The sequence below is a fragment of the Apteryx rowi genome, unplaced genomic scaffold (assembly GCF_003343035.1).
Source record: "Apteryx rowi isolate R43461 unplaced genomic scaffold, aptRow1 scaffold_159, whole genome shotgun sequence".
Classification (NCBI taxonomy): domain Eukaryota; kingdom Metazoa; phylum Chordata; class Aves; order Apterygiformes; family Apterygidae; genus Apteryx; species Apteryx rowi.
Window position 1 is genome coordinate 239,143 of NW_020447852.1, and position 23,759 is coordinate 262,901.

At 40.4% G+C, this 23,759-nt stretch overlaps 1 protein-coding gene across 3 annotated transcripts in view; it reads left to right on the forward strand.

Moving 5' to 3' along the window:
• The window catches only part of MBOAT1 (membrane bound O-acyltransferase domain containing 1), a 57,635-nt gene extending 33,882 nt beyond the window's left edge, over positions 1 to 23,753 (forward strand). For 2 of the 3 annotated variants that reach the window (XM_026059543.1, XM_026059545.1), the window contains 9 exons: positions 3,906 to 3,961; positions 6,213 to 6,267; positions 8,961 to 9,144; positions 10,785 to 10,977; positions 14,209 to 14,312; positions 17,203 to 17,267; positions 18,641 to 18,773; positions 20,002 to 20,153; positions 22,236 to 23,753. In XM_026059543.1, coding sequence (XP_025915328.1) covers positions 3,906 to 3,961; positions 6,213 to 6,267; positions 8,961 to 9,144; positions 10,785 to 10,977; positions 14,209 to 14,312; positions 17,203 to 17,267; positions 18,641 to 18,773; positions 20,002 to 20,153; positions 22,236 to 22,368 — 1,075 coding nt within the window. In that variant the 3' untranslated portion in view covers positions 22,369 to 23,753. The remainder of the gene's footprint in view (positions 1 to 3,905; positions 3,962 to 6,212; positions 6,268 to 8,960; positions 9,145 to 10,784; positions 10,978 to 14,208; positions 14,313 to 17,202; positions 17,268 to 18,640; positions 18,774 to 20,001; positions 20,154 to 22,235) is intronic. The other variant, XM_026059544.1, reaches the window with a different exon arrangement.
• The last annotated feature ends 6 nt before the right edge of the window (positions 23,754 to 23,759 follow it).

Below are 23,759 nucleotides of genomic sequence, written 5' to 3' on the forward strand. Positions count from 1 at the left end.
TGTTCCTAGGGGTAGATCTTTGTGCTTCATCTCTAAGTGCAAGTTTAGTAGGTAGAATGTCCTCCTTTTCTCTCTTCCCGCCTCTTCCCGCCTCTTCAATTTCAACCTAATACTTCATGCCACCCCAAGAACCTGTGTATCTCTTCTAAAATGTTGGGGTAAAAAGAAGATTTTGGGGAGATGTACAGAGTTTAAACTCCCCTTCTTGTTTGTAGCTCTTATGACTTTTCCAGTAGAGTCAAAGGTTTAAAATATTAGTATGCGTCAGACAGAAACACTTGACCGTGTGTGATAAGATGCTGCATTTTATGCATTAACTTAATCAATGTTTTATTGCTATTTAAAATTAGAGGTTATCTGAAAGGCTGAACAGAAACAACAATTTAGTACTTCAGTATCACCAAGCTTTAATCACAATTTACATGCTTATTCAGGAAATGATGAAATTTCTTTCACCCCACCCCCACCCCAAATTAAACTGGTTTTGTTTATCTAACTTTTAATATTGATTCCAGACTTATGTTCTCATGCATTGCTCTGCAAATATGGAGGAAGGGATTTTTATTTTAAATGAATGAAAACCATCATCGACTTGCTCTGCGTGTGTGTGTGGTCAGCAGAGACCTGTGGGTCTGGAGGGAGACGTGGAGGGGGCAGAAGGTGGGGTCCCACGCAGCAGGGGCATGCAGGAAGGAGAGGGGGCCCCAGGGTGACTCCTGCCGTGCTGTGCAGTGCCCTTTGCTGCCAACCAAGCCCCCGTCCACCAGCGAGGTACCAGCTGGGGAACAGCAGATGGGCATGGGAGGAGGAAGATGCTCCCTGTTCACCTGAAACCTTGCTTACCCTTTTCCGAAAGGTTTAATGATACCTGATCTCAGTCCTGTGAAAGGTTTAGATGGTGTTGTCAGTTGCTCATGTACAGTAGGTTTCCACCTTCCCAAGTAGGCTATACTGAGTCTGAGTCTTGAAGACTTGTCCTGTTCACTTTTTTTCCTCTCCGGTGCCAGCAGAAGAGAGACCTGGAGGTATTTCAGATAAGTTGTGGGTCACCCTTCCACCCCCAGCATCAGCAGCGTCACTTCTACCATCGCCTGTCTGCTTTGACGTTCGGGTTTGAGAGAGGCAGACTGTACCTCTTTTCTGATTAAACTTATTTGTTCAGCTGGGTTACAGTGTACCATGAATGACTCTATGAATTCCTAATATAGCTAAAAAGAACCTCTCTCCTCCGTGTTTATATGTTGTGTGGCTTTAATGCAGGCTGTACTTGTGCTTCCCTTGATTAATCAGCATGTCAGAATTGTTTGCATTTCGGTTCTCTCTGGCTTACAGTGGGGGGCCCAATTTTCTAAGACAAGTGTCTAAATTTAGGCACTTAAAGGCATACAGTTTTGGCTCTGAGCCTGAGGTTTAAAGTTACCCATTTCTGTATTAACATGAAGTGTTTGCCATTAGAAAGAAACATATGTGACAAATTGAACCAGTTAGTGTTAGTGTTCACCCGTAAAGCTAAAGAGTCAAGCACTGACAAAATAAAAAATCTGTTTGTTGCAGTAGAACTGCTCTTTCATTGAAAGCCTCTGTCTCTCTTAAGGATTAAAAAAAAAAAACTGCTTTTTTTATATGCTTAAAGCTTTGGGATTTACGTATTTTTGAAAGGAAAGCTAAATTTTGTCTGAATGGGAAAACCCACTTGGAGAAATAGGATGTTGAAGATAATGGGGAAAGTAGCTTGTAAGGAAATTTTCAATTGAAAAAATTTGAAAGATGAGTTGGGAAAAATACGGTRTGACTGTTTCACAGTCCTGGAGCTCCCTGGACAATGAAAAATCATTATTGGATTTGCCCATTCTTTAGCTGGCATCAGAGCTCTAGATGCCCCAATGAGAGCTGCTACGCAAAGCCTTGGTGACACAGCTGTGTTCCAGATCTGTGTATATCTAAGCCTATTCTGGATTTTAGATACAGGTGTGTATACTGACATTTCAAGAGAAATTTGCTAAAACCATACAAATAGTTTCCTATTAAGAAATCAGTTGCTACTGCACATTCTCTGTTTTTGGGTAGAAAATGCAAATTTGTCCACACAGAGTTACATGTGGAGTCTTGAAACATGTCACCCACATTTAATACAAAAAAATAGAGATCTCTTTCAATGAAGGAATGTCTTTATCTAGTACTCTTGTGTTTACTCTGCTCAGCATATTAATTATCTTTAAAATCAGTCTGATTTTTCACAGTGGGATAATTGGAATGCAAACAGTTAATCTTAGCCATTTGGTTTACATTTGATTGTAGCCAGTAGATCAGTTTGAGGAATGATGATTCAGAATCTCTTGAAAATCCCTGCAGAACACTAATATTAGACTGTTATTTTAGACAGAAATATCATTGAATATACCTTTCTTTTTTCTTACCTTGAAAAACTGATGGAAAGATATAGTGCTCAAACTAAAAAAAAAAAACCCAAACTTCAGCATCTTTTCTCTTTTGCTGGATCCCAGAAAATACATTACAACTTGTAAAATGAACAGCTGTACTGTTTGGAATAATCATCTACGTCTCTTTTAAAAAGTTCCCTATACCAGTCAAACTCTGGAAATAGCATGTACACAAATCCTGTTTTTAATTTCAGTGTTGAAAGTATCATTTATGTCCAAGCTGAAAACTCTGTACTGCTTATATTGATCATTTAAAACCAAATCAAAAAACATGCCATTGTATTAATTCCCAATGAAGATAAATCTTTTCTGTGGAACCATAAATAATGCTTTGAATAATTATTTATCCTCATCACCCTTTACAACCTCCTGGCTATTACAATTATGAAGATCTTAGTCACTAGACGGAGATCTGGGTACCGTGTGCTGGTGTCTGCAGTGGCAGAGAGATGGGGAGAGGCAGCATTAGTGGGTGCTCTTCACTCACGTTTCCTGGCACGGATCCTTTCAGGGGAGAGGTGTCCAATGCCAGGTTTTGTGTTTAGGGCTCCACAGCCCTTAGAAATTGTATGTGGTCAGCAATTAGCGCTAGAGCCTCTGCCTATGAGGGACTGGCCAGTTTTCCCTGCCATTTCTCCCCCTGATTTCTACTTATACACCTCTGCCCCAGATGCCTCCTGCACCCTCCTGGGCACCAGCCACTGTTGCCACAGAGCTGAGTTTTGCCTCTTTTTCTGCTCTTCCTCTGATGTGGCAGTTCAGATTTGCCTGTAGTGCTAAGAAGTGCTGAAAAGCCAGATACTGCAAATATGAGTAGTGCTATTGTGTGTAATGGCTATTCCTGCATTGCTTGTTCAGTTGGCCCCAAGGCTGTTGCAGACTGGGAGCTGGCTAATGTTTTCTGGAGCCTGCAGATCTCAGTTGGTCATGTGGCCAGGAGGCAGGTGGGAGACCATGTGCTGTGCTGACAGCTATTCAAATAGGACCATTCGTGTATGGAAATAAGGATGTGTATGTGCAGAATTGACATTGGTTTAGGACAGTGAGGAGGTGAATAGGAGAGTAACCATAAAGGAAGCCAGATACAGCAGTGTTGCCTTCCTGCATTGCATCATATGAGGCTTGAGTTTGGCCTTTGCATAAAAGGGAGCCCAGTGGATTGCAGAAGCTGGGATTTCTTAGAGTGGTGTGATTTCTTCTGGATTGTAATTTGTACTGCTGCAGGATGGGGAGATGTAAAATAAGGCCTTGTGTGCACTTACTAATTCAAAGTTGCAGTGCAAGTTACTGAGGGTTTGTTCTGAACCCAGGCAATTGTTTTCTGCCCACGTTCCTCCTTCAGTTTTATTTGGGTGTTTTCCATTGGCTGCTAATACTGTTATGCTTTTTAAAGACATTCATAAAAAAGTTAGGTTGTAATTTATATTAAAAGACATATAATTGTTGTTTCTGTCTTTGTTATAGTCCATTGATGATAATTACGCAGAAGATCACAACACTTGCATGCCAGCTCCATGATGGTAAGAAAAGAAATCTCTTCCCGTGTCCTGAAGACAGCATCTTTATTCCAATGCATTCTTTGGTTGAATTATGGAGTGGATGAATGTAGTTCAGTGAGTCACTCTATGTGAAGAAAAAAAACGTTCTGTGGAGGAAAACAAGTTATTTCAGGTTTTGATCAGTTCTCTAGAATCAGCTGTCCTTGCAATAATGAAGGCAACTGTTTCCCCATTGGGGGCTCTGTTTCCTTTCCTTCTGTTTCCCAGTTCTGATTTTAGCTAGTATCTGTATTAGCTATTTAGACATTACTGTGCATCTCCATTGAGCTCTCTGAAGCTATTCTGGATTCTTAGATTAAAATCAACCCTCTTATTTGATACATAGGTCCAGGAATTAATGTCAGTGTAGCCAGACTATACTATCACTGAAATATTCAGTGATACAACCCTTTGTGAATTGTGAGAGATGGAATTCAATAGCTTTTTCCCTGTGCAGGAAAAGGCTCAGTTACAGGCAAAATAATCTTACCTTCAGCCTTGCACTGTGCTGTGGCAAGGAGCATTATTATTTTCCAGTAAAATGCCTGTCTCTAATATGGTGTGAAGACTAGAAGTATCAATTGTCATCAGCACTGTTACTGCTTGTCTCTATTGCTGTTCCACTGTGGACTTCCAATGGTCTGAGGCCCATTAGGTTAAGCCTTGGGTGAGTAAATACATAGTCTGCTCTAGAGTTGTTATGATCTAGGATTTAGGTGGTGGCCACACTACAGATTGTTGGGGCTGGGGTTTTTCACAGGCCAGGTCTACACGAGTGTCTCCAATACTTTGAGCTGGTGATAGCAGGTGCAGCTTGAAGCTCTGCGGGGGCTACCTGACCTTGTCACTGACCTGTGTGTTGCTGGGGCTTCTCTGCCTCTGTTATTTAAGCTAACCAGCTCAGGTGTCGCTGCATGCCATTGTGGCGTGCAGCCTGGATGTACACTTAGGATATTGGAGGTAAATGAACAGACAGAGAAGAACAGATAACAGCAGAGGCAGGAGCATTTCAAACAAAGTCGATATCCTACAGATTAATGATGGTGGGAAAGGCTCATTACGTTGTGAACGTCCATATATGAAACAGTTGATCAAATGGAGGCAACTTGCGGTTCAAGGACTAGTGAGAAATCTCGATTTGTAAAAAATTTAATGCAGCTGTCCATAAATGGAAACAGGCAAACAAAATACCCAGTCCTTTAAGTAACTAAATGCTTAATTGTTTCCCTGGAACTTGCACCCTTCCAGTATTTACATACAGAAATAGAGGACAGAGAATGGAAATGAGCAGCTTATCAGCAGTCTTTTTAGGAAACGGGACTTACGTGTGTGTGTGTGCATGCGTATCAGTAATTATGGCCAATACATTGAGAACAGCAGTGTTAATTGATGCCAAGGCCCTGTTCTTGTGAAGATGTGTATATGCATGTTCAGCATCGTGTTGTGACTCATYTGGCAGTGAGCTGTTCTGCTGAAGTCAGTGGGATTCCTCATAGTGCTCACAGGTAAAGTTTTAAAGTGAAGGCTTTAAGGTATTTGGTGTTTACACGCTTGCCTTCCTACAAGATTTTTTCCATAGATTTCTTGAGGCAGCGAGTCTGTGCCCTACCTCTGGCCCCAAAGGTCTCATGAACTCAACAGGAAGTTGCCCTTCCGGTCTGGACCTTGTACAGTTCCCAGTTATTACTGATGTGTGTGTTTAGGCTTGCTCCAGGAGCAGACAGCTAGGCTGCTAGTTCGCGCTAGTGGAGCTTCTGTTTCTTGAGAGCCTGTTTCTCTTCCCTTGCCCGGTCATCCTGCTGTGAAATGCTCCATTTCTCAGCACAGAGTCAGCGGGAGGCTTGTGCTAAAATGAGCCAGCAACTTCTGGGAACGGAGGCTTTTCCAGCACAGAGTTGTTAGTAGGGGCTGCTGGGGTGTTGCTACCAGTTGGTGGCATTGCGAAGTGCATTGTGTGTGCGGGAATGCTATGACTGCTCCTGAAAGCACAGCAGGGTGAGAAAGGGGCAGTGAGGTAGGGAACGGGGTAAAGAAGTAAGGTAGAATATGAATAGACTTGACCTGAAAGTTAGGAAGTTGGAACTGTATTACCACTGCCTCTCGCAAAGAAACCCTGAAGCCCGTGGTTTTAGGAACTTTACTTATTATCTGTGGGATAGAAACATAAGCCTTGGCCATGGCTTTCTGTGTTTGGCTTTAGGAAAGGTCTAATGTGACTTTTATTTCTTTCTAGGAATAGGGCGACAAGCTGAGGAACTCACTGCTGAGCAAAATCGGCTTGCTGTAAAGTAAGAATTTAATTCCCCACTTGATTTGTGTTTAATCTCATCTAAAGAAGTTTAGGTTTTTCTTTTTTTTTTTTCTCTCTCCCTTGTGATGTCAATGCCAACTTAGTAGCACAGCCATGAAAATGTTCCCTACTTTTTTCCAGTCCATGATGGCAAAAAAAGAGCTACCTGCTTTTTCTATTTTCTTGAGCAATTATTAAAAAAAAAAGAAAAAAAAAAGCACAGGGCTTGTGCTTTTATCACCCTGCACTGGCCAATAAAGCGCTGAAGCACTTGGCTGCATCTCAATGAGTTAAATGGATACTCCACCTGCAACAAAAGTGGTCTTTGCTGAATCAACTCCTTAATACTCAGACGAGGGCTGCACTATATGGACTTCTCAGCTGTCTTCTTCTTTCTATCCACGTTGACCCTATTTTTGCACAGTAGAACATTCCTCCTCTGTCACCACACTACTGCATAGTACAAACCCATTCTGGTTGGACTCTTACACTTCAAATGCTGTTTTTCTCTGCCGTAATTCTTGGACCCTGAAGCTTTATTTTTTCCTATCTCCCTCCTAGTCTTTCAAGTTATGTGACTATCTTCTCATTTTTCAGAGGGGGATTGCATATTGGTTATGTATTCAAGTGTCTGTCTTTTTTTTTTTTTTTTTTTTTTCCCCCCCCTCTTCCTGTTTTAGTGGAAGTGCAAGATGCGGGTAAATTCTTTTTTGGGAAGAATTAGTGTTACAGCTGTAACTGCTTTTCACCATGAAGTGTTTGTTTAGGCCTAGGGAAGTTGTTTCCTTAGTTTACAAGACAAAAGATTGAACTATCAGAAAATCTGCCTATGAGATTATAAAAGTGAGAAGGGAGTTGTATCTTGAAACGCAAAAATCCTGTAGGAAGACTTATATAACTTTTGCTCCAGCCCTTAGCTGTGTGTCTATTTTTAAGGCTCACAGCATAATGTTGAACTGCACTGGGCCCATGTGACCATACAGTTAGTTCTGGTCCAATTCTCACTAAACAGACTTTTTTCTTTGTACAGTAGATGAGCTCATAATATAAAAGTACATACCAATAGCTCAAATGTCAGTGGCAGACAAATCATAACTAAAGGGTTTTAAATCCCCTTTGGTAATACAGCCTTTTGTCTTCCCTCCTGTTCTTGGTCTGTTTTTGTTTCTCACTCATCCTCTGTACATTCCTTCATGCATTGCTCATGTCTCCCCACCCACCCATATGCAGAATCTGAGTTGAAACTAATGACTTTATTTTTAATCATACTGTAGAGCTCAGAAGCCCAAATCACGGACCTGAGTTTGAAGAACAAAAAGATGATCCTTCCCCTAATTTGCTTGCCACCTACTGCATCTTTCTATCAAATGGTTTCACAAGAGAACATGTCATTCAGAAACTAACATCTACAATAACCAGCAGAGTGAATGCACAAAATCCCTGGCTAAGCCAACTGTTTATTCAAACTAATTCTGCTTCAAAATAAAAGTAGGCAACAGCAAATGTTTAACTGTTGCTTAGATTTTCTGCTAAAAATCTGTGGTTTAGTCTGAATTAATTTTAAGTGGGTTTTAGTTTATGCATATCCATCTGTATCTTGGGCAGAAGAATCTTTAAACACAGTACCCTATTTTTTTTTCCCAACTGGGTAGTCCTCATTGACTTTGGTGACTATCAGCAAGTTCATGGAAAGCACTGTGCATTTGAATGCAGAATTCAAATGGTAGCATCTTCTGTCGCATAAATAAAGCAAGCCCAACACTTTAGAAACTATACTAGTGGTGAAAAGCCTATGTGTCTTTTTTTTAGTCCTACTAACCTGTAGTATTGACAGTGGATCTTCTTCATTTAACATCTAACAGTAAAACCCCCAGAGGAACCTGTGGAATATGCACTAGCAAAATAGAAATAATGAACAAGATTGCTTTCTTTGACTTTCATCTTCAGCTGTCTTTTGATTTATATGTTTCTTTTCCTCTTACTACCTTTTCCTGTTCATGATGCAATACAGGCAATTACTTCCTTTATTTGCACAGTAGGACAGAATGACTTTTCATTCTGTTCCCATTTATCACACTTCCCATTTTTCAAAAGGCGGAGCTGTACAGGCAGCTGCTTTGAGAAGAGGTGGGTGAGAGCTTCTCTCAGGCCTGACAGTCATTGTGTTAAATACTTCCTGCCTTATAGTTTGCATAAAAATGCAAAATATTGCATTGCACAGCTTGGTCAGACTAGTGTTACTCAGCTTGTGGTCTGCCAGCCGTTACTGGTCCATGCCATATTGGACAAGTGTCCAAAACCAGTTACCAGCTCCTGACCGCTGTTTCTGCTGGCCTGTTCAAATGTTGCAAATCAGTTTGTCTGAGAGTAGATACTTAAATTTATGAGTATTTTTAACTAAAATGTTTCTAATAATAAGATTGCAACTTTTCAAATCAGTAGCATTTTGTTTACCTGTCATTTAAGTACTTCTGCATTACCTTTGTCCTGACTGCCACTTGCCAGTCATTACTGGGATATAAGAGGGGCTGTGCATCATCTTCTCCAAAAAAGATGATTGAGCTTTCAGCTGGCAGGAGGGAGGAGAGAGGTGAGGACTGAAATAGACAGTATGACCAAAAGCACCCATGAAAGCCTTTGCTGTATTTTTCCTTGTTTTTTAATTCTGTTCTGTGTGGATGTTTTTCACAGGACCAGACCTTCTTTACTGGAGTACTTAAGCTATCTCCTCAATTTTATGAGCATCATAGCTGGGCCTTGCAGCAATTACAAGGATTATATAGCCTTCATTGAAGGGAGGCATGTGCACATGAAACTCTTAGAAGTGAACTGGAAGCAGAAGGGCTATGACAGACTTCCTGATCCTTCTCCAACTGTAAGTTTTAAATTGACAAAGATTTATTCCAAAGGGCAGGAGAGTACAGCTTTGTACATGATTCTCATAGTTATAAGAAGAAAAGCCATTTTTGGATTATCTTCCCATTAAATGTTACTGTATTTTTTTTCTGTAAAGTGGCTGCCATTTTTATCATGAAGTCAAGGGTGAAGGGACTAGTGTTTTCCTCTTGAATTCCCACAGTGTGTTTAGCTTGCAAAACAGGTCATTTGTTAATGAGTGTCTTCTGTTGGGGAATGGGAATGTTCTGCAGGTTCCGATAATTATGAATTATGAATTGCAGTACAACTCCAGACAAAAGAGGAAAACAGGGCATCTTATCAGGAAGAAAAGCTGAATGCTGCCTGTAATGCAGGAGATACCAGGAGTACAGGAATCATGGCTGATCAGAAACTGTAGCTTGTCCAGATGCTTTTCAAGAGACTCTCACACTTTAAGATGACTCAGAGGTCATTTCTTACTTACAAGGCAGAAAAAGATACATGTAACACTAATTTTTTTTTTTTTTTTCAATGTTATCTGAAGACCACCTTATAAATGACCTTCTTATATGGCAGGATAACGTGAAAACCAGATTTCTCTGCCTTAACTTAAGGTGACACTGAATGTGTAGCTTCCTAAGCAAGTGCAGAATGCCTTCTCTAAAGTGGAGTATGTGCCTATACAGATCTGATTCCTGTCTCACGTGGTTGTATTTCCACAAAAACTTTAGTGGTCAGTCTTCTGATTTATGAGTGAGGCCAGAACCAGGCCCATATTATGTTACATGCAAGTCTGCAGAGAATATTACAATTCTCATTGTAATCAATTTAAAATTAATTACACAGTAGACTTTTACTGAATATGAAGTAGATTCAAAACGAGAACTTGGATCAAAAAAATGCATTGTTGTTTAAATAATATACTTGCACTTCCAAAAGTTGTTATTCTTTTGAGAACATATAAGTCAATTCTTACATAGTACCTCAGTGCCAGATTTATCTTCTTGTATTATGACTGTATCAAGGAATGCTTTCTCCTGGTGCATATTTGAAATCCAGCTTCTAAGTATTGGCATAATTCTGTCAATAATTTCAGTATACAAAAAGCTAGGGAGCAATAACAGAAAGTAGGATGACAGCAGATACCTGTAAGATGTATACTTTTCTGAAAAGGGATTTTTAGCAAGACTTTTGGATGACAGCTGGATGGTAAGACCTATTATTGTCCTGAAAATGAGTGCTTTTGGCTTTCAGGAGAAATCCAGTCTTTTGTTCCAGGAGGTGACAGTGCATACAGGAAAGCTTTCTCCTTTCTGTTGGGGAGTGTTTCCTCTCCCGCCCCCATTTAAGAACTTCCACCAACTGCTGTAGGAATCTCTGATGAAGTTCATGGCCAGCTTCGACTTCTAATTCTCCTTTATACCCGTGGACAGGTAGTTCAGTAAGCCACATTAAACTTAACCTTGTTCTTTGGCCTTCTTTTGTCACCTTTTCTAAATTAATTATTGTGGCCTTTGTTGCCGCTAATTGCATTGGCTTTTGAATCACATTCTTTTCATATGTGGTGAGCACTGCTTTTTTTTCCCCCCTTAAGCAAATACTTCTAATGAATGTTTCATTGTCCTTTGTGCTTTTTAGGGAGCGGTGATGTACAAGCTGTGTATCACACTTGCATCTCTCATTTTGTTCTTGACACTTACCAAGAACTTCCCTGTGGCATATATTATTAATAATGAATTTCTTGAGAAAACATCCTTCTTGTCAAGACTTGGTTACCTGTATGTTGTTACACAGGCAGCAAAGCCAAAGTATTACTTTGCATGGACGTTAGGTAAGCCTGACTGTGTCACTTATTTTTGTCAGTAATAAATCAGTTCATAAATATAGGGATGTGGGTCTGAAAGAGTAATAAATAGGCCCTAGACCTATAATTCTTATGGGAGACATACGCATGTTCCTGTAGGCAGTGAAGCCTACTGAAGTGGGGAGACATCAAAGGTTTTGAAAAATTTGCATAGATTTTCTCCCAGTTTGAGATTCCTGGTCTCTGGAACTTAATCTGCTTCTCAGCTTCTCAGTCAATAAAGTCAATATAGCAATTTCCCCTTACTTAATCTTTTGAAATTATACTGAAATTATTTTTACATGTATTTTTCAGGAAAAAAAAGGTTGCTTCCTCTAAGCCTTGATTTTTATACTTTTTCCATAATCTGCCACTTCTGTCAGTGGGATTGAGAGGTAATCCCGGCTCAGGATTACAAGTATGTAACAGATGTGAACAGACTTCTCTCTTACTGTGGGAAGACTTTTGCCCATGCACCTGTACTAAAAAGCTGTACGGTTGGTGGGAGATGAAGTTAGGTTTTGTCTTGGCATGGTGTGGTCCTGTACACAAATGAGCTTTGAGCAATCGAAAGAAAGGCCTGGAGACCAACAGAGAAGGTGGGTGATAACAGAGGCGGTGGGGAGGACCAGGAATCTCTGCTGGGAAAAGGAGAGAAAGAAAAGAGCTCATAATAGAGAGAAGCAAATTTCTTTGGCTTTATTATTGGAAGCCCAACTAGACTCGTGGCCCTGATAAACATTTTCCGTTTTACCTTCTTCCTTTTAAAAGTCACCTTTCCATCAGTCTGTGAGGAGTCAAATCCTCTAGGCTAGGCTGAAAATTGAGAAGGACTGAGTTTTTGCTGGTAGTGCAAGATTTTGTGCGTGGAAGAGATCCTGAAAGTGTACCAGACAGAGATATGTACACTTGAAAGTGAAGAGAGTGTCACTGAGATGGGTGGAAAGATCCAGGGAGATTCGTTGTGAGGTTGTGATTAAACTACTGGGAATAAAAATGACAAATTGAGGAAAACAGCCAGGGCTGGCATGTGTGGGCTCGGAACGACTTTAGGACAAAGAATTGTTTGCTCAGAAACTTACTTTTGTGAGAATCAATACTGAGTTGTTGCTTGCAATTTTTCTGGCTTTCTAGTTAACTAAAAGCACATTATTAAAGAGAAAAACTGCATTTGGATTTGTGGCATTACTAAGCCTTAGAGACTGTAGAAATATCTTATAAATGAAGGGGTTTTGGGAAAAGCATGCATTGCTTCCTGGTGGRTGAGGCCTCTGTTATTCACATTAGAGATCCAGGCATCAAAACAGCAGGCGTTTTCTCCCTTTGCAGTTTAGTTTCCCTGCTGCATGGCACAGGGCATTATATAAGTGCCCACTGAAACCGCTGATAAGTGCTTCCTGTTCTTAGAAGAGGACAGGCACACTATTGTGCGAGAGCCACGCTGCTGAATTCTTCCAGATCCACAGAAAGACAGAAAATTCAGCTTCTCTCTGCATTAGCAATAATCACGGAAACTTAGCTGCAAACTTAACTCAGCACTGTTGATGAAAAAGATCTGGAACTGATGCCTGCATCCAGGGATCCGTGTGGAGGGAAAGCAATATGCCAGACCCGCTCAAGTCAGCAGGGAAACCTCTGCTGAACTTGTTGGAGGTTGGGCTTTCATCAGTCAGCCAAAGGCTGAACAATTGTGATTCTTCTGTGCTCCAAAACATGTTGTTCTTCAGGCAACAGCTTGTGAACCGCTGCTTGCAGATCTGCTGTAATCCTATGCCCCTGGAATTCTGATTTCTTGCTTTTGGCAGCAAAGCACTAAAGAGTCTGGTGTTACCCTTGGAGCAAGAAGGAGCAAACATAGGGGACCCTCTGCTCTGCGGCTGTAGCTGTGAGCAGTTCCATTCTCTGTACCGGGCAGGGTTGCATGGGCTGAGCAGCTCATTAGGGATCCCCCAGCAAGACACTGGTAGGCCGTAAGATAAATACAATATCAGACAGGGTTTTTTTTAAACAGGGAGAGAATTAGAACTTGGAAACGTTTATTTCCCTCAATAAAATCTAGAAATCTAGCTTGTTAGTAAAGTGGAAAATAAAGGGAAAGTTTTAGGTTAGAGAAGGCTGCTGCTTTTCTTTTCTTTTTTTTTTTCTCCTAATGTTACTGCCATTGCTTTTAGGTTAGGCTCTCTTCCCAGTGCCTATATTCATAGCACTTATAAAGCAAAGTTGGTTTTCATTCTCAGGAAAGAAATGTTGAGTTTTTTAAAGCTTAGCTTAATCAGGCTTGTATTTTGTAAATGATCTAGAAGGAAAAGCCTGATCTGTATTTTTGTTTTCCTCTTTCTTCCAGTATCCTTAGTGTTTGCTGCATCTAATGACCCAGAGATAATGAATCCCTCCTGTTTTCTTAGTACATAGAGAGGATTTCTGGCAGGGGCACACTGAAAGCAGGAACTTCACAGTCCAGACCCAGGGATCAGATGACTCCCAGGCAAGGCTGAGAAGGGAAATAGCCAACTTGCACCCTGGGAAAGAGCAAGAACTTTAGCCGGTGGTGTTGTCCTGTGCTTCACTGCAGCAGAACACGAGAGGGACCGCAGCATGTGAAAATGCCTACCACTACCCAAGCTTTTGTTTGCACTTAAAGTAGTTAAGTCTGTAATTGGGGCTACTCAATATTTGATTTGCAGAGATGGCCAGGTATTTTAGTGAGGCACTGAGCAACAAGATAAGCAAAAGGCTCTGTCTGTGAAAGCATGAATAAAAATCTTAATTAGAACAGCTGTGTTGGAAGTCTTAACAGAAATGGTAAACATGTCTTTGAGACACTACAGTATTGCTGAATTCTGGAAAATACTGTGACATCTCAGGTACCCTTTTGAGGAAAATAGTAATTCATTTTATGACAACTCTTATACATCTGTCTCAAATAGATGATAATGGGAAAATGGTAAGAAAAGTTATTTCCTTTCACTGTTGTTTTATTATTTTATTTTATTATTTTATATCTTCTGCCCACAGAGTAGCTGTTTTTTTTTCTTGAGGAAACGACTCTCTTGTACTGCCTTAGAGCAATGCCCCTTTGCTAACAAGAAGTCCCTCTGAAAGCAAGGATGTTAATTGCTATAATGGTGGTTTGAATGTGTGTTTAGTGCTGTACAGACTCGTAAGAAAATATGGCTCCTCCAGCAGTCTGATTTGACCAGTTTTGCTTTGATATTGCAGCAGATGCGGTCAACAATGCAGCTGGTTATGGATTCAGTGGAGTAGATGAGAGAGGCATTTTCCATTGGGACCTGTTATCCAATTTAAATATCTGGAACATTGAGGTGAGTTAAAGGAATGACAGTGTTGGTGTAATTATAGAAAAATGGGCATGATAATGAGGAGAAGCTTTGCTGGAAGGAAAGATAAGTCTGTGCCACCAGGCTGCCTCTCTTTAACTTGGAGAGATTTTGTATTTTATCTACTGGGCAGATAAATAGCATCTGTCACACTGACTTGGTCATACTCTATATTCAGGTTGCATTTGAAATAGTTTATAGAGGGCTAATAAATGATTAATCAGATGTTTAATAAATGAGCAGTCAATTATCGTAGATTGTGCCTGAGTTCAGTAGGTCAATAAATTGCTTGTAACTATGATTCTTCACCATCTGTGTGTCTTCAATATATTTACTTCTAACGATCTTAATTTTTGTACCCTGATTGAGATGCAGGGGTGGGAAAGAGGCCATCATGGGTAGGAATTGCATAAACATATGGAAGAGCTGAGTTTCTGAGTGCGCACAACTAGACTGTCTGTTCTAGGTGGAGAAAAGCAAGGAAGAGGTAACAGTGCCTGAGCAGCCTGCATGAGAATTGGCAGAGCCACATGGAGTTTAGATGGCTGCTGATAGAGGGCTCTATCCAGCAAACCACATGGTTTCTCAAAACATCTGTCACACATGTTCCTTGTGACTGCAACATGCTTTTAACATCCATTAGTCTTCTGTAAACTATTTATGTTTGTTTCTTTAACGCAAAAGATGGCCAATTCAGTTATTTGTTTGCCCCCAAGAATATTTTCTGAATGCCAGTGGGATGTGAAAATATTTGCAAGTCTGGGATTGCTCTTTCTAAAGACTTCTTTTCAGTAGAAATAGGAGGAACTTCCCCCTGTAATTCTGTAGTTATGATTTTAAAAGGAAAAACAGATGAAAACAACAAGTTGACTGCTGTATTGCTGAATGATCTGTGACTAAACAAATGTGCTCTGATAGCTCTTCTCTAAAATGCAAGAGCTGCTGTAATTCAGAGTTGGAAAATGTTGGAAGATGCAAAAGCTGGAAGAATCATTATACACTCTTTCTTTGTCAACATGCTTTTTCTGTTTTCTACTTTAATCCTCAGTACATGTCTCTCCTTGCGTGGTACAGAGTACACAGCACAGAAATGCTTTATACTCAGCGAGAAAGGCAGTGCCCCAGATATCATCCTGAGATCTTGAATCAGGACCTAATTCAGTTTCTGGGCAGGAGACAATTCCTAACTAGATGGGCTGAGACAATTCCTATTCCAAGGAGGAAAGTCAGGTGCATGCAGTGCTCTTTGCTCAAGCTGAGCAGAGGAAAGCAGGATCCTTTGCTCCTCTCTGCCCACTGAACTGTAGGCCCTGTTGAAACCTTTTTCCTTTACTGGTCATATGGGCAACAGGGATCATGGTGGTGAAATTGTTTTCCAGGGGCGTAAAACAGAGGGGCCAAACTGACCTCAAAATCCTTGTCAGGTGTGATGTTGTACTGGAGTTTTCCCAATTTCCTGGTCTTATCCTGGAGAGCATCTGAGTGAGCAGGAGAAAAAAAAGACTCTCCATGGATTTTTCTGTATGTGCAATAATAAGAAGAGACCATTACTTCCTGTAAGCCTTTGACTGTCCCTTTATGCACCGTCCACCATCCTGGGAGTTAAAGTTTAAGTGCTGTTATACAGTACCTTTTAAGCAGGAATAGCCACTTTCGTGTGTAAAAATGCTTAAGAACCAAGCACTTGAGCTGAGTGCTAAATGTGGCCACAAACTGATCCAGTCCATAGTGGTCAAGTGAATATAAGCACATGGCAGGAATTGTGAAGGTACTTAAAGTGTGACAGGAGGCCAAATGCATATGGAGAGCTTGAAGAAAACCTTGGCAGCGTGTGTATTTTGACAGCCAAAGACTGCCTTCTTTCTTGGTAATGTAACGGGAGAAGTTAAAAGAGGCCAGAAGAGAGTGACAATATTGTTTGGAAGAGAAATTGTGCTTTCCTTGGCTTCTTTTGGTGCAGTAATGCAATTAAAATGTGGCAGTACTGCACTGGGAATTGCCAATTGTTTTAACTCTTTAACCACAGAAGCTGATAGTGCTAATCTTCAGGATTCTGCACAGAAGTGCAAAAATATCTGGATATTCCCCTTGGACACCTTGGCACCTTCTCATCAGCATGCCCTTGTCATCAGCAAATGTGGCAAAACATCGTGTTTTCGCTGAATTGGTGGACACCAGTTATTTATCCCTACTTGCTGAAGAAGTCCTTGGAGGTTTCTGTCAGCAAGCAAGGAACAAGGAGGAAGGTGGACAGGGAACGGCCAGAGGTGGAGTTGACCAGGACTAGGGGAACTGAGGCTGCAGGGAAGGATAGTTAGTTCTCCCAGTACCCTAGTGCCCATTTCAGTTTCGCAAGGTGTCTAACGAGCTGAGAATTGCATTCTAAATTTTGTCCTAACATGTTTTGTCCATGTTTTCCAATCTCCTCCTTCCTTCTCCAAATAATAATGTGTTTCTTTTAGTTTTTATAACRCTTTGTTTTAACAGCACTCTAGGGAAGTCCAGACTGTGTAATGGATGGCAGGGTATCTCTTCCGAAAATGAAACTGTTTGTGAACTGTAGGAAAGGACAAACATTTAAAACAAAGAAAGCTTTCTGGATTTCCCATGATGTGAAAAATAACCAAACATTTTGTTTAATTTTACAAAGCGAAGTGAGATTTTACAGCAAGCGCCAAGTGTTAGTGGTGAGCACAACCTGATTAGTGTCCCTCCCAAACTGTATTAGTGTAATTATGGACTGTGTTGACACAGTTTTCACAATAGTTAGCTACTATAGTGAATAAGTTGCATGTGTCACCTCTCTGATTTAAAATGCGAGTATTATTTTACAGGTTACAAAGCTAACATTTCATGTGAATTTCTTCTCTCTTAGACTGCGACAAGTTTTAAAATGTACATTGAAAACTGGAACATTCAGACAGCTGCCTGGCTAAAACGGTAAGAGTAATGAAATGGTAGTTTGCTTGTGAGATCCAAAAACTCTAGATGGCCTGGAAAAACACTGGCTGGTGAAAGTCATCCATGCATAGCCTCATGTTCTTTCTTCATTCCCCGGGTTTATGACAGTTGGTGTACTACAATGGTATTTGGTGCTATAAAGTTTTATTGCTGCAAATGTACAATTTTCACACTTTATATATGAGCAGCAAGACCATAAATGAACTGTTCAACTCTTCCAAAATAAAAAGGAATAGCATTCTGATGGCATCTTTCAGGCTGCTGCTGTTGGCCTCTATTATCCTTGCTGTACTGTTTCAGTGGCTATTCATCCTCTGTTGGGTTTCCCCTGTGTATTGCTGCTGGAGGGCAGCCTGACCGCATCGCTGAGATCCAGCTTGGTTAGAAAGGGAAGGATGTTCAGATTTTTGTCCAGAGCCTCAGTGTAGTCCAGTTGGGGTTATCGCATGACACTTGTTGGAGAGTCCCAGTTTAGGATGTGGAAAAGAGACTTCCCAAAGCAGTGAGAGGGTCCGTTAATGCTCATATAACTGTTGAGTCCAAATTTTGTAGATTGCACTGTATCTTATTATTTATAAATGCACTTCTTGGCATGACTAAAGCTCAGTGTAAAGTAAGTTAATGTGGTGTCTGAAACTCAGGCACATGTTTATTGTGGTTATGAGAATTATTTTTACTGTTAAATACATACATCTTAGAAATCAATTTCTACTACTCTTCATGATTCAAATAATGTTCCTGGGAAGAAATGAGTTATCTTGACTCATTTCTTTGGAACACTGCATTTCAGTTAAAACTCAGATAGTCAAGTGGACCTGTCAGGGTGTTCTTGAACTGGTATCATTCACTTTACATCTTTGGAGTACAATTTTGGGCTGCTAAAAGTTAGCAGGAATCCACTACTTTGCAATACTAAAGGCACTCTCTGTTGTGCACAGCATCTGTAAAATAGCAGTGCCTAAAAAATACCTGAATTCACCAGTGAAGGGTGGGGTGATAGAGTATTGAAGAGTGGAGCACAATTCCAGATGGAGAAAAACATTGTCACTACAAAGGTGAATGAGAAGTCTGTCCGCCTCTTTGCCTTTTTGTTTATTTAAATTCCATGAGCACGGGTAACATTTGTACAGGGGCTCTTTGAACACTCAATGCATAAAAGTACATTTACTCTTTCCATTGACCCTCATGTAAATGAAGAGAGGATGCCTCACGCCCTGATCTGTAACTGAGGCAAGATGAAGCCTTTAAGAAAGCGGCATAAGGCCTTAAAAACTGAGAAGGATTTGAAGTGCAGTAACCGTTGCTCAGTCATATTCAGCTGCTTCTTTCTTGTTTTGTTTTCTTCTTTGCAGAGTTTGCTATGACAGAGCTCCCTGGTACCCTACAGCTTTAACGTTTATCCTGTCAGCCCTGTGGCATGGTATCTATCCTGGATATTATTTTACATTCCTCACTGGAATCCTTATCACGCTTGCAGCCAGAGCAGTACGTACCTCGCATTGTTCTCTTCCCAGGCCTGCATTAGATACTATCCCACTATCTCCTGCAGGGACCCCTCTGACACACTCGACTGACTTGTCCCTGCTGTGAGTCCTCTTACACGCCTTTGCAGGAATGATGTTCACAGAAGCTCTGCTCTGTTTTAATACTGGTTACAAGGTACCCCCACCAGTTGCAGCCAGCACTGATTCTGCATGTGCTGCAATGCTGTCCCTGGATCTCTAGGAAAATGTTGGTTTTGAGCATACAGTTAGGTATGGTTTGGTAATACTATTGGCTATGTCTATGCAACCAAATTAGCTTGGGACTCAAGCTTATGCTTGAGTCTAGACTTCTGCTAGTCCATGTTGCCTGTATGCTGGCTTGTAATCGGCTCTGAGCCTAGTGTCACTCTCAAGAGAGGAAAACTCAGTCATGGACTGAGCATTAGCTCAATCCTGAACTCTGTTCACGTGGATGCAGTTGACTGAGCCACCAGGCTCTGCATATATGAGCCTGATCTTGGGCACAGTTACCAAAGACAGAACAGATTTCACATTTCACCATGGTTAGATTTATCACTGCCGACCTTTCAGGCTGAACCAGCCAGTTATGCAGGGCTGGGAAGTACCACTGTTGTCTTTAACTATGGATAAATACCAGGTCAGTTTGAAAGGCGAATTAAACTAGTGATCATCATTAGCCCCTATGGCTAGGGTAGGCTGCTGAGCATGCCACCTTAATGTGTGCTTTGCCTCTCAGGTATGAAGGTCCATTGCATAGACAAAAAGCCAAACCAACCTCTATAGATAACTGAACATGCTTGCACATATAAACACGTACTTGTTTATTTAAAGTAATTTTGTTTCACAATTGAGAATCAGTAACCAAAAAAGGGACAGAGGGAGATCAATCATGAAGACCTCCCTCTCCCAAAGATATTGTCCAAAGATCTGTCCAAAGTCACCAGTCTGCTCTGGTGACTATGACAGAGGAAAATGGGACGTTCTTCTCTGTTTACCACTGATTGATTGTGGGATTTTAGATATGTCAATCAATAGACTTCTGTCTTCCTCCCTACTGCCAGTGCTTTCTAACTGGTGTATGGAGTTTTCTGTAGTACCAATGTTGATGATAAATGGAGGGTGTAATAGATACACCACAGGGTGCCTGCGTGACTTTACCTAAGAAATTAACTTGTACCATTTTCTGTTTACTTTTCCTTGACCTGCAGATAAGAAACAATTGCAGACATTACTTCCTTGCACCAACGCCTCTCAAGGTAGCCTATGATATTGTTACCTGGGTTGTCACTCAACTGGCTGTTTGCTATACTGTTGCACCTTTTGTTATGCTGGCTGTTGAGCCCACAATTAAGTTTTACAAGTAAGTTCTCTCTTCTTAACTACTATACTTCAGACAAGCACAGGCTTTTGTTAAATAAGCCAAACAACTCTAAAAGGCAATTGGCATTTCATCATAATTTGAAAGGAATTCAAACAGGATATTTAATAAAGTAAGGAGTGATTTTTTGCACTCCTGTAACTTGATGAGCTATTAGTGCCAAAGCAGAACACTTCTCTTTTATTTCTCAGTCTTTCTATATTCTCATATAATCTGATTTTTCACATATTCAGTTTCCTTTTTCAAAACACTCAAGTCTGAACCGTTAAGAGTAGCCAAGGCTGGAGAGGTTAAAAATAATGTTGGCTGACAATAGAAAGAACTCAGTCAAAAAAAAAACCATTCCCAGCTGCAGAATGCATAGAAGAGGAGATATGAATTTATCAGCAGGAGACAAGGAGCATACCTGACAGAGCATTGCTTACTGGAATCCATACGTTTTCCTTTTTGGATGTGAATATTTTCATAGATCCCTAAGAAAGCACTGGTATTGCAGAGTATATTGAATAAAGGACAAAATAATTTGGAAAGGGAGGCTGGACTAAATAGCTTTTCTTTTCTTTCATTCTACAGTAAACTTTGTCAAATGTAGAATAGCAGGTTTTGGTTGAGAAGAGAGACATTTCATTACTTTAAAATAAGAGACACAAAACTGGTAGTCAGGATAGGCGCTGTGAGTAAGTCTCTTTGAAGGGCTTTAAATGTTGACCTTTTCTTAAAACATTTGATTTCAACACAGTGAAAACTTACCATATGAAAACAACCCTAAATCTTTCTTTGGTAACATGCTTTCCTAGATACTGTCTTTTAAGACAGAAGTAGCAAACAGAACAAAAAGGGAGAGAAAAGCCTAAAATATTAAACTCTTTTCGTGGATTTTCCCAGTTAGTAAAATTTGGTGCCTTTTTGCTACAAAAGGCCATTCCCTGTATTAAATGTTAGTATGTCATTCTGTGAGATTACATTGCTAACCTCAGAACTGCAGAAATAAGTATGTATAAAGAGCTTGCTATTAATATGCCAGTGTCCACGAAGGGAGAAGTGTTGCCTTTACCAAAGCTCTGAACAAGGAAAGTGATTTTCCATCTCTGCCTCAAGCTGGGTTGATACCTTAATACTTTTTGCCCTAGTGACTCAGAACATAGTTAATACCTGAATTTAGGGAAGGAAGCAAGGAAAGCAAGGAAATTGTAGGCCTTTGGACCAACCCATGAATTTTTGGAGCACTGCACACCTAACTGTGGTCTTAAACACCTTACAAGGTTATTAAGATCTGTGGTGAGAAGTGTAGATGAGGCTGTCCAAAGGTGCATCTCTGTGTTTAGGAGCTGGATTCTACTGCTCCCAAACTGAGTCCTCTCCAAGCTGCCCCAGGCTCATATGGCTGGTCTTAGTATATTTAGTTTCTTTTCAATCCTGTGCATACCAAGTTATTAGAAATAAAAATGTTTGATATTCAATAAAATATCAGATAAAGGTATCTCTGAATAGCTGCCTTTAAAAACAAGGCCCTTTTGTAATTGTCATTAACTGACCTCCCTCACTAAGAAGTTGAATGTTTTGATTTATTTCAGATCTCCATATTTGGAATGGATTTTTTTCTTTCTCATTCAGTTGCTTGGTGTCATTTTTCATTTGTTTGTTTTCTACTTGTACATGCTTTATGTCCTAAAAATAAAAAAGGTTTCCTCAGAATGTATCATTTTATAATCTTTAATGTTGAAAGAGAGATGAGCTGACTAAGTCCAGTGTTGATTTCTGTGGGTTTATCTGAGCTCCCAGATTTTGGGTGCAGGAGAAGAGGGGTGGATTCTGGAGTTTGCCAGATAATTCCTTACCTCATTCACATCCATGGCAACGTTTTCACTGATGCTAGCACATGTCACATCTATAGGATGTGTGCAATTCAGGAGTGTATTTTGGTCATTTCTAGGTCAGGTTCTTACTTTCTGCATTTACCCCTTAGCACTGCATTCTGCACTGGATTATTGAGGTTGTACAATTCCTAACATTTGTGTTATTATCAACAGGAGCATAATTTTGTCTTTCTTATTTTCTTTCTAGGTCTATGTATTTTCACATGCACATCTTAAGCATCCTGGTGTTGCTAGTGTTACCAATCAGACCTCAAGCTCGCTCTGTAAGAAGGCCTCAAAATCAGGTCACGCAGAACTCCGTTAAAAACAAAGACAAATGACACCTCCAGAGAAAACCGTTGACATTGGGACATGAACTGTCATATTGGAAACAAACAAAGAAGAAGAAAAAAGGGAGGGGGAGAGGGACAAGCTGCAAGATGAATGGCATTACTATTGCTCATCTTAAAACCTTACTGGTCAGGGCAGAAAAGAGCCAGAAAGACTGTGTTTCAGATAACTCCAGTAGCAGAGCTTTACAGGCAACTTTTACAGGCTCAAGGGGCATTTTGATTTTTTTTTAATAAATATTTTTATGAAGTGTTTTTATATATTTAAACTTTTTCACACAGAGAGGTGTTTTTGCTCTTTTACAGAAATATACCATTATTAAACAATAATATTGTTCTTAAAGGGACAGGAAGTACCTAGTAAAGAGTTAAATCAGCTGCCTAGTAGCCTGGTGCTCAGGGCAGCTGATGAGGCAGCTTTTCGTATCTTGGCAAAGAAGAGAGATGGTGTGTGTAGAGAACCACAGAAATGGGAGTGCTCAATGTGCTGGCACCGACTTCTGCCCCGGCAGGGAGAAGAGGGAGCCGGGCTTTCCGGGCAATCCCCCTGGCAGGGACTCCAGCCTGAGCTTGGCAGCAAGGATATTCCACCTCCCTCAAAGTGACACCTGCTGGTATGAGGGCAAGACAAGTCCCTTGGGAACAGGTGGCTGGGAACACTGTCAACCTGTTAGGCAAAACSTAAAGCCAAGTAAAAGCAACACAAAAGGGAAAAACCCAGAAGAGTAAAATAAGGGAATAGCCTGTGATCTGTAGAATCAGGCTTCTCTGTTAATGCAGCTGGTGCTCGTTGCTACTTCAGCCTTACTTTCCACTTTCAGAGTAATGTAGCACTTCCATTTTGTGATCGAAGTAACTGAGAAGCCATGCAGGTTTAGACTGTTAAAACTCACAGTTATGGGTTAAATGTGGAAAAGGTTAATAGTAGGTCAGCCTGTTCTACACAAAAAGTTTAGCAATACATCAGACTGTTCTGCACAGAAGCATCCTGTCTTGTAGGGGGGTTTCTTTCCAGACATCTAACACTAAAACAAAAATGGAACAATATTAATATAGTCATAATAATTCTGTACAAAACAAGGAGTGTGATGCATTGTGATCATAACAGGAGTCAACACCGAGTCCATATATGATCTTGGCAAGCCACTTAACCTTTTGATGCAAGCTTCCCTGCTTGTAAAATCTAAAGCTTACAGGGATGTTGTGAGGTTTAATTTCTAAGGGCTTACAGTGCTTTGAAATAACTTGCTGCAAAATGCTGTGTCAGTTTTTTTATTTATTTATTTTTTAAATCCATTTAACCCTGCAAAATTGGCTAATAGGACACTTCAAAACAATTAAAACATTAAAAGAAAGCTTTACTGTTTTCCAGGAATGGTTTT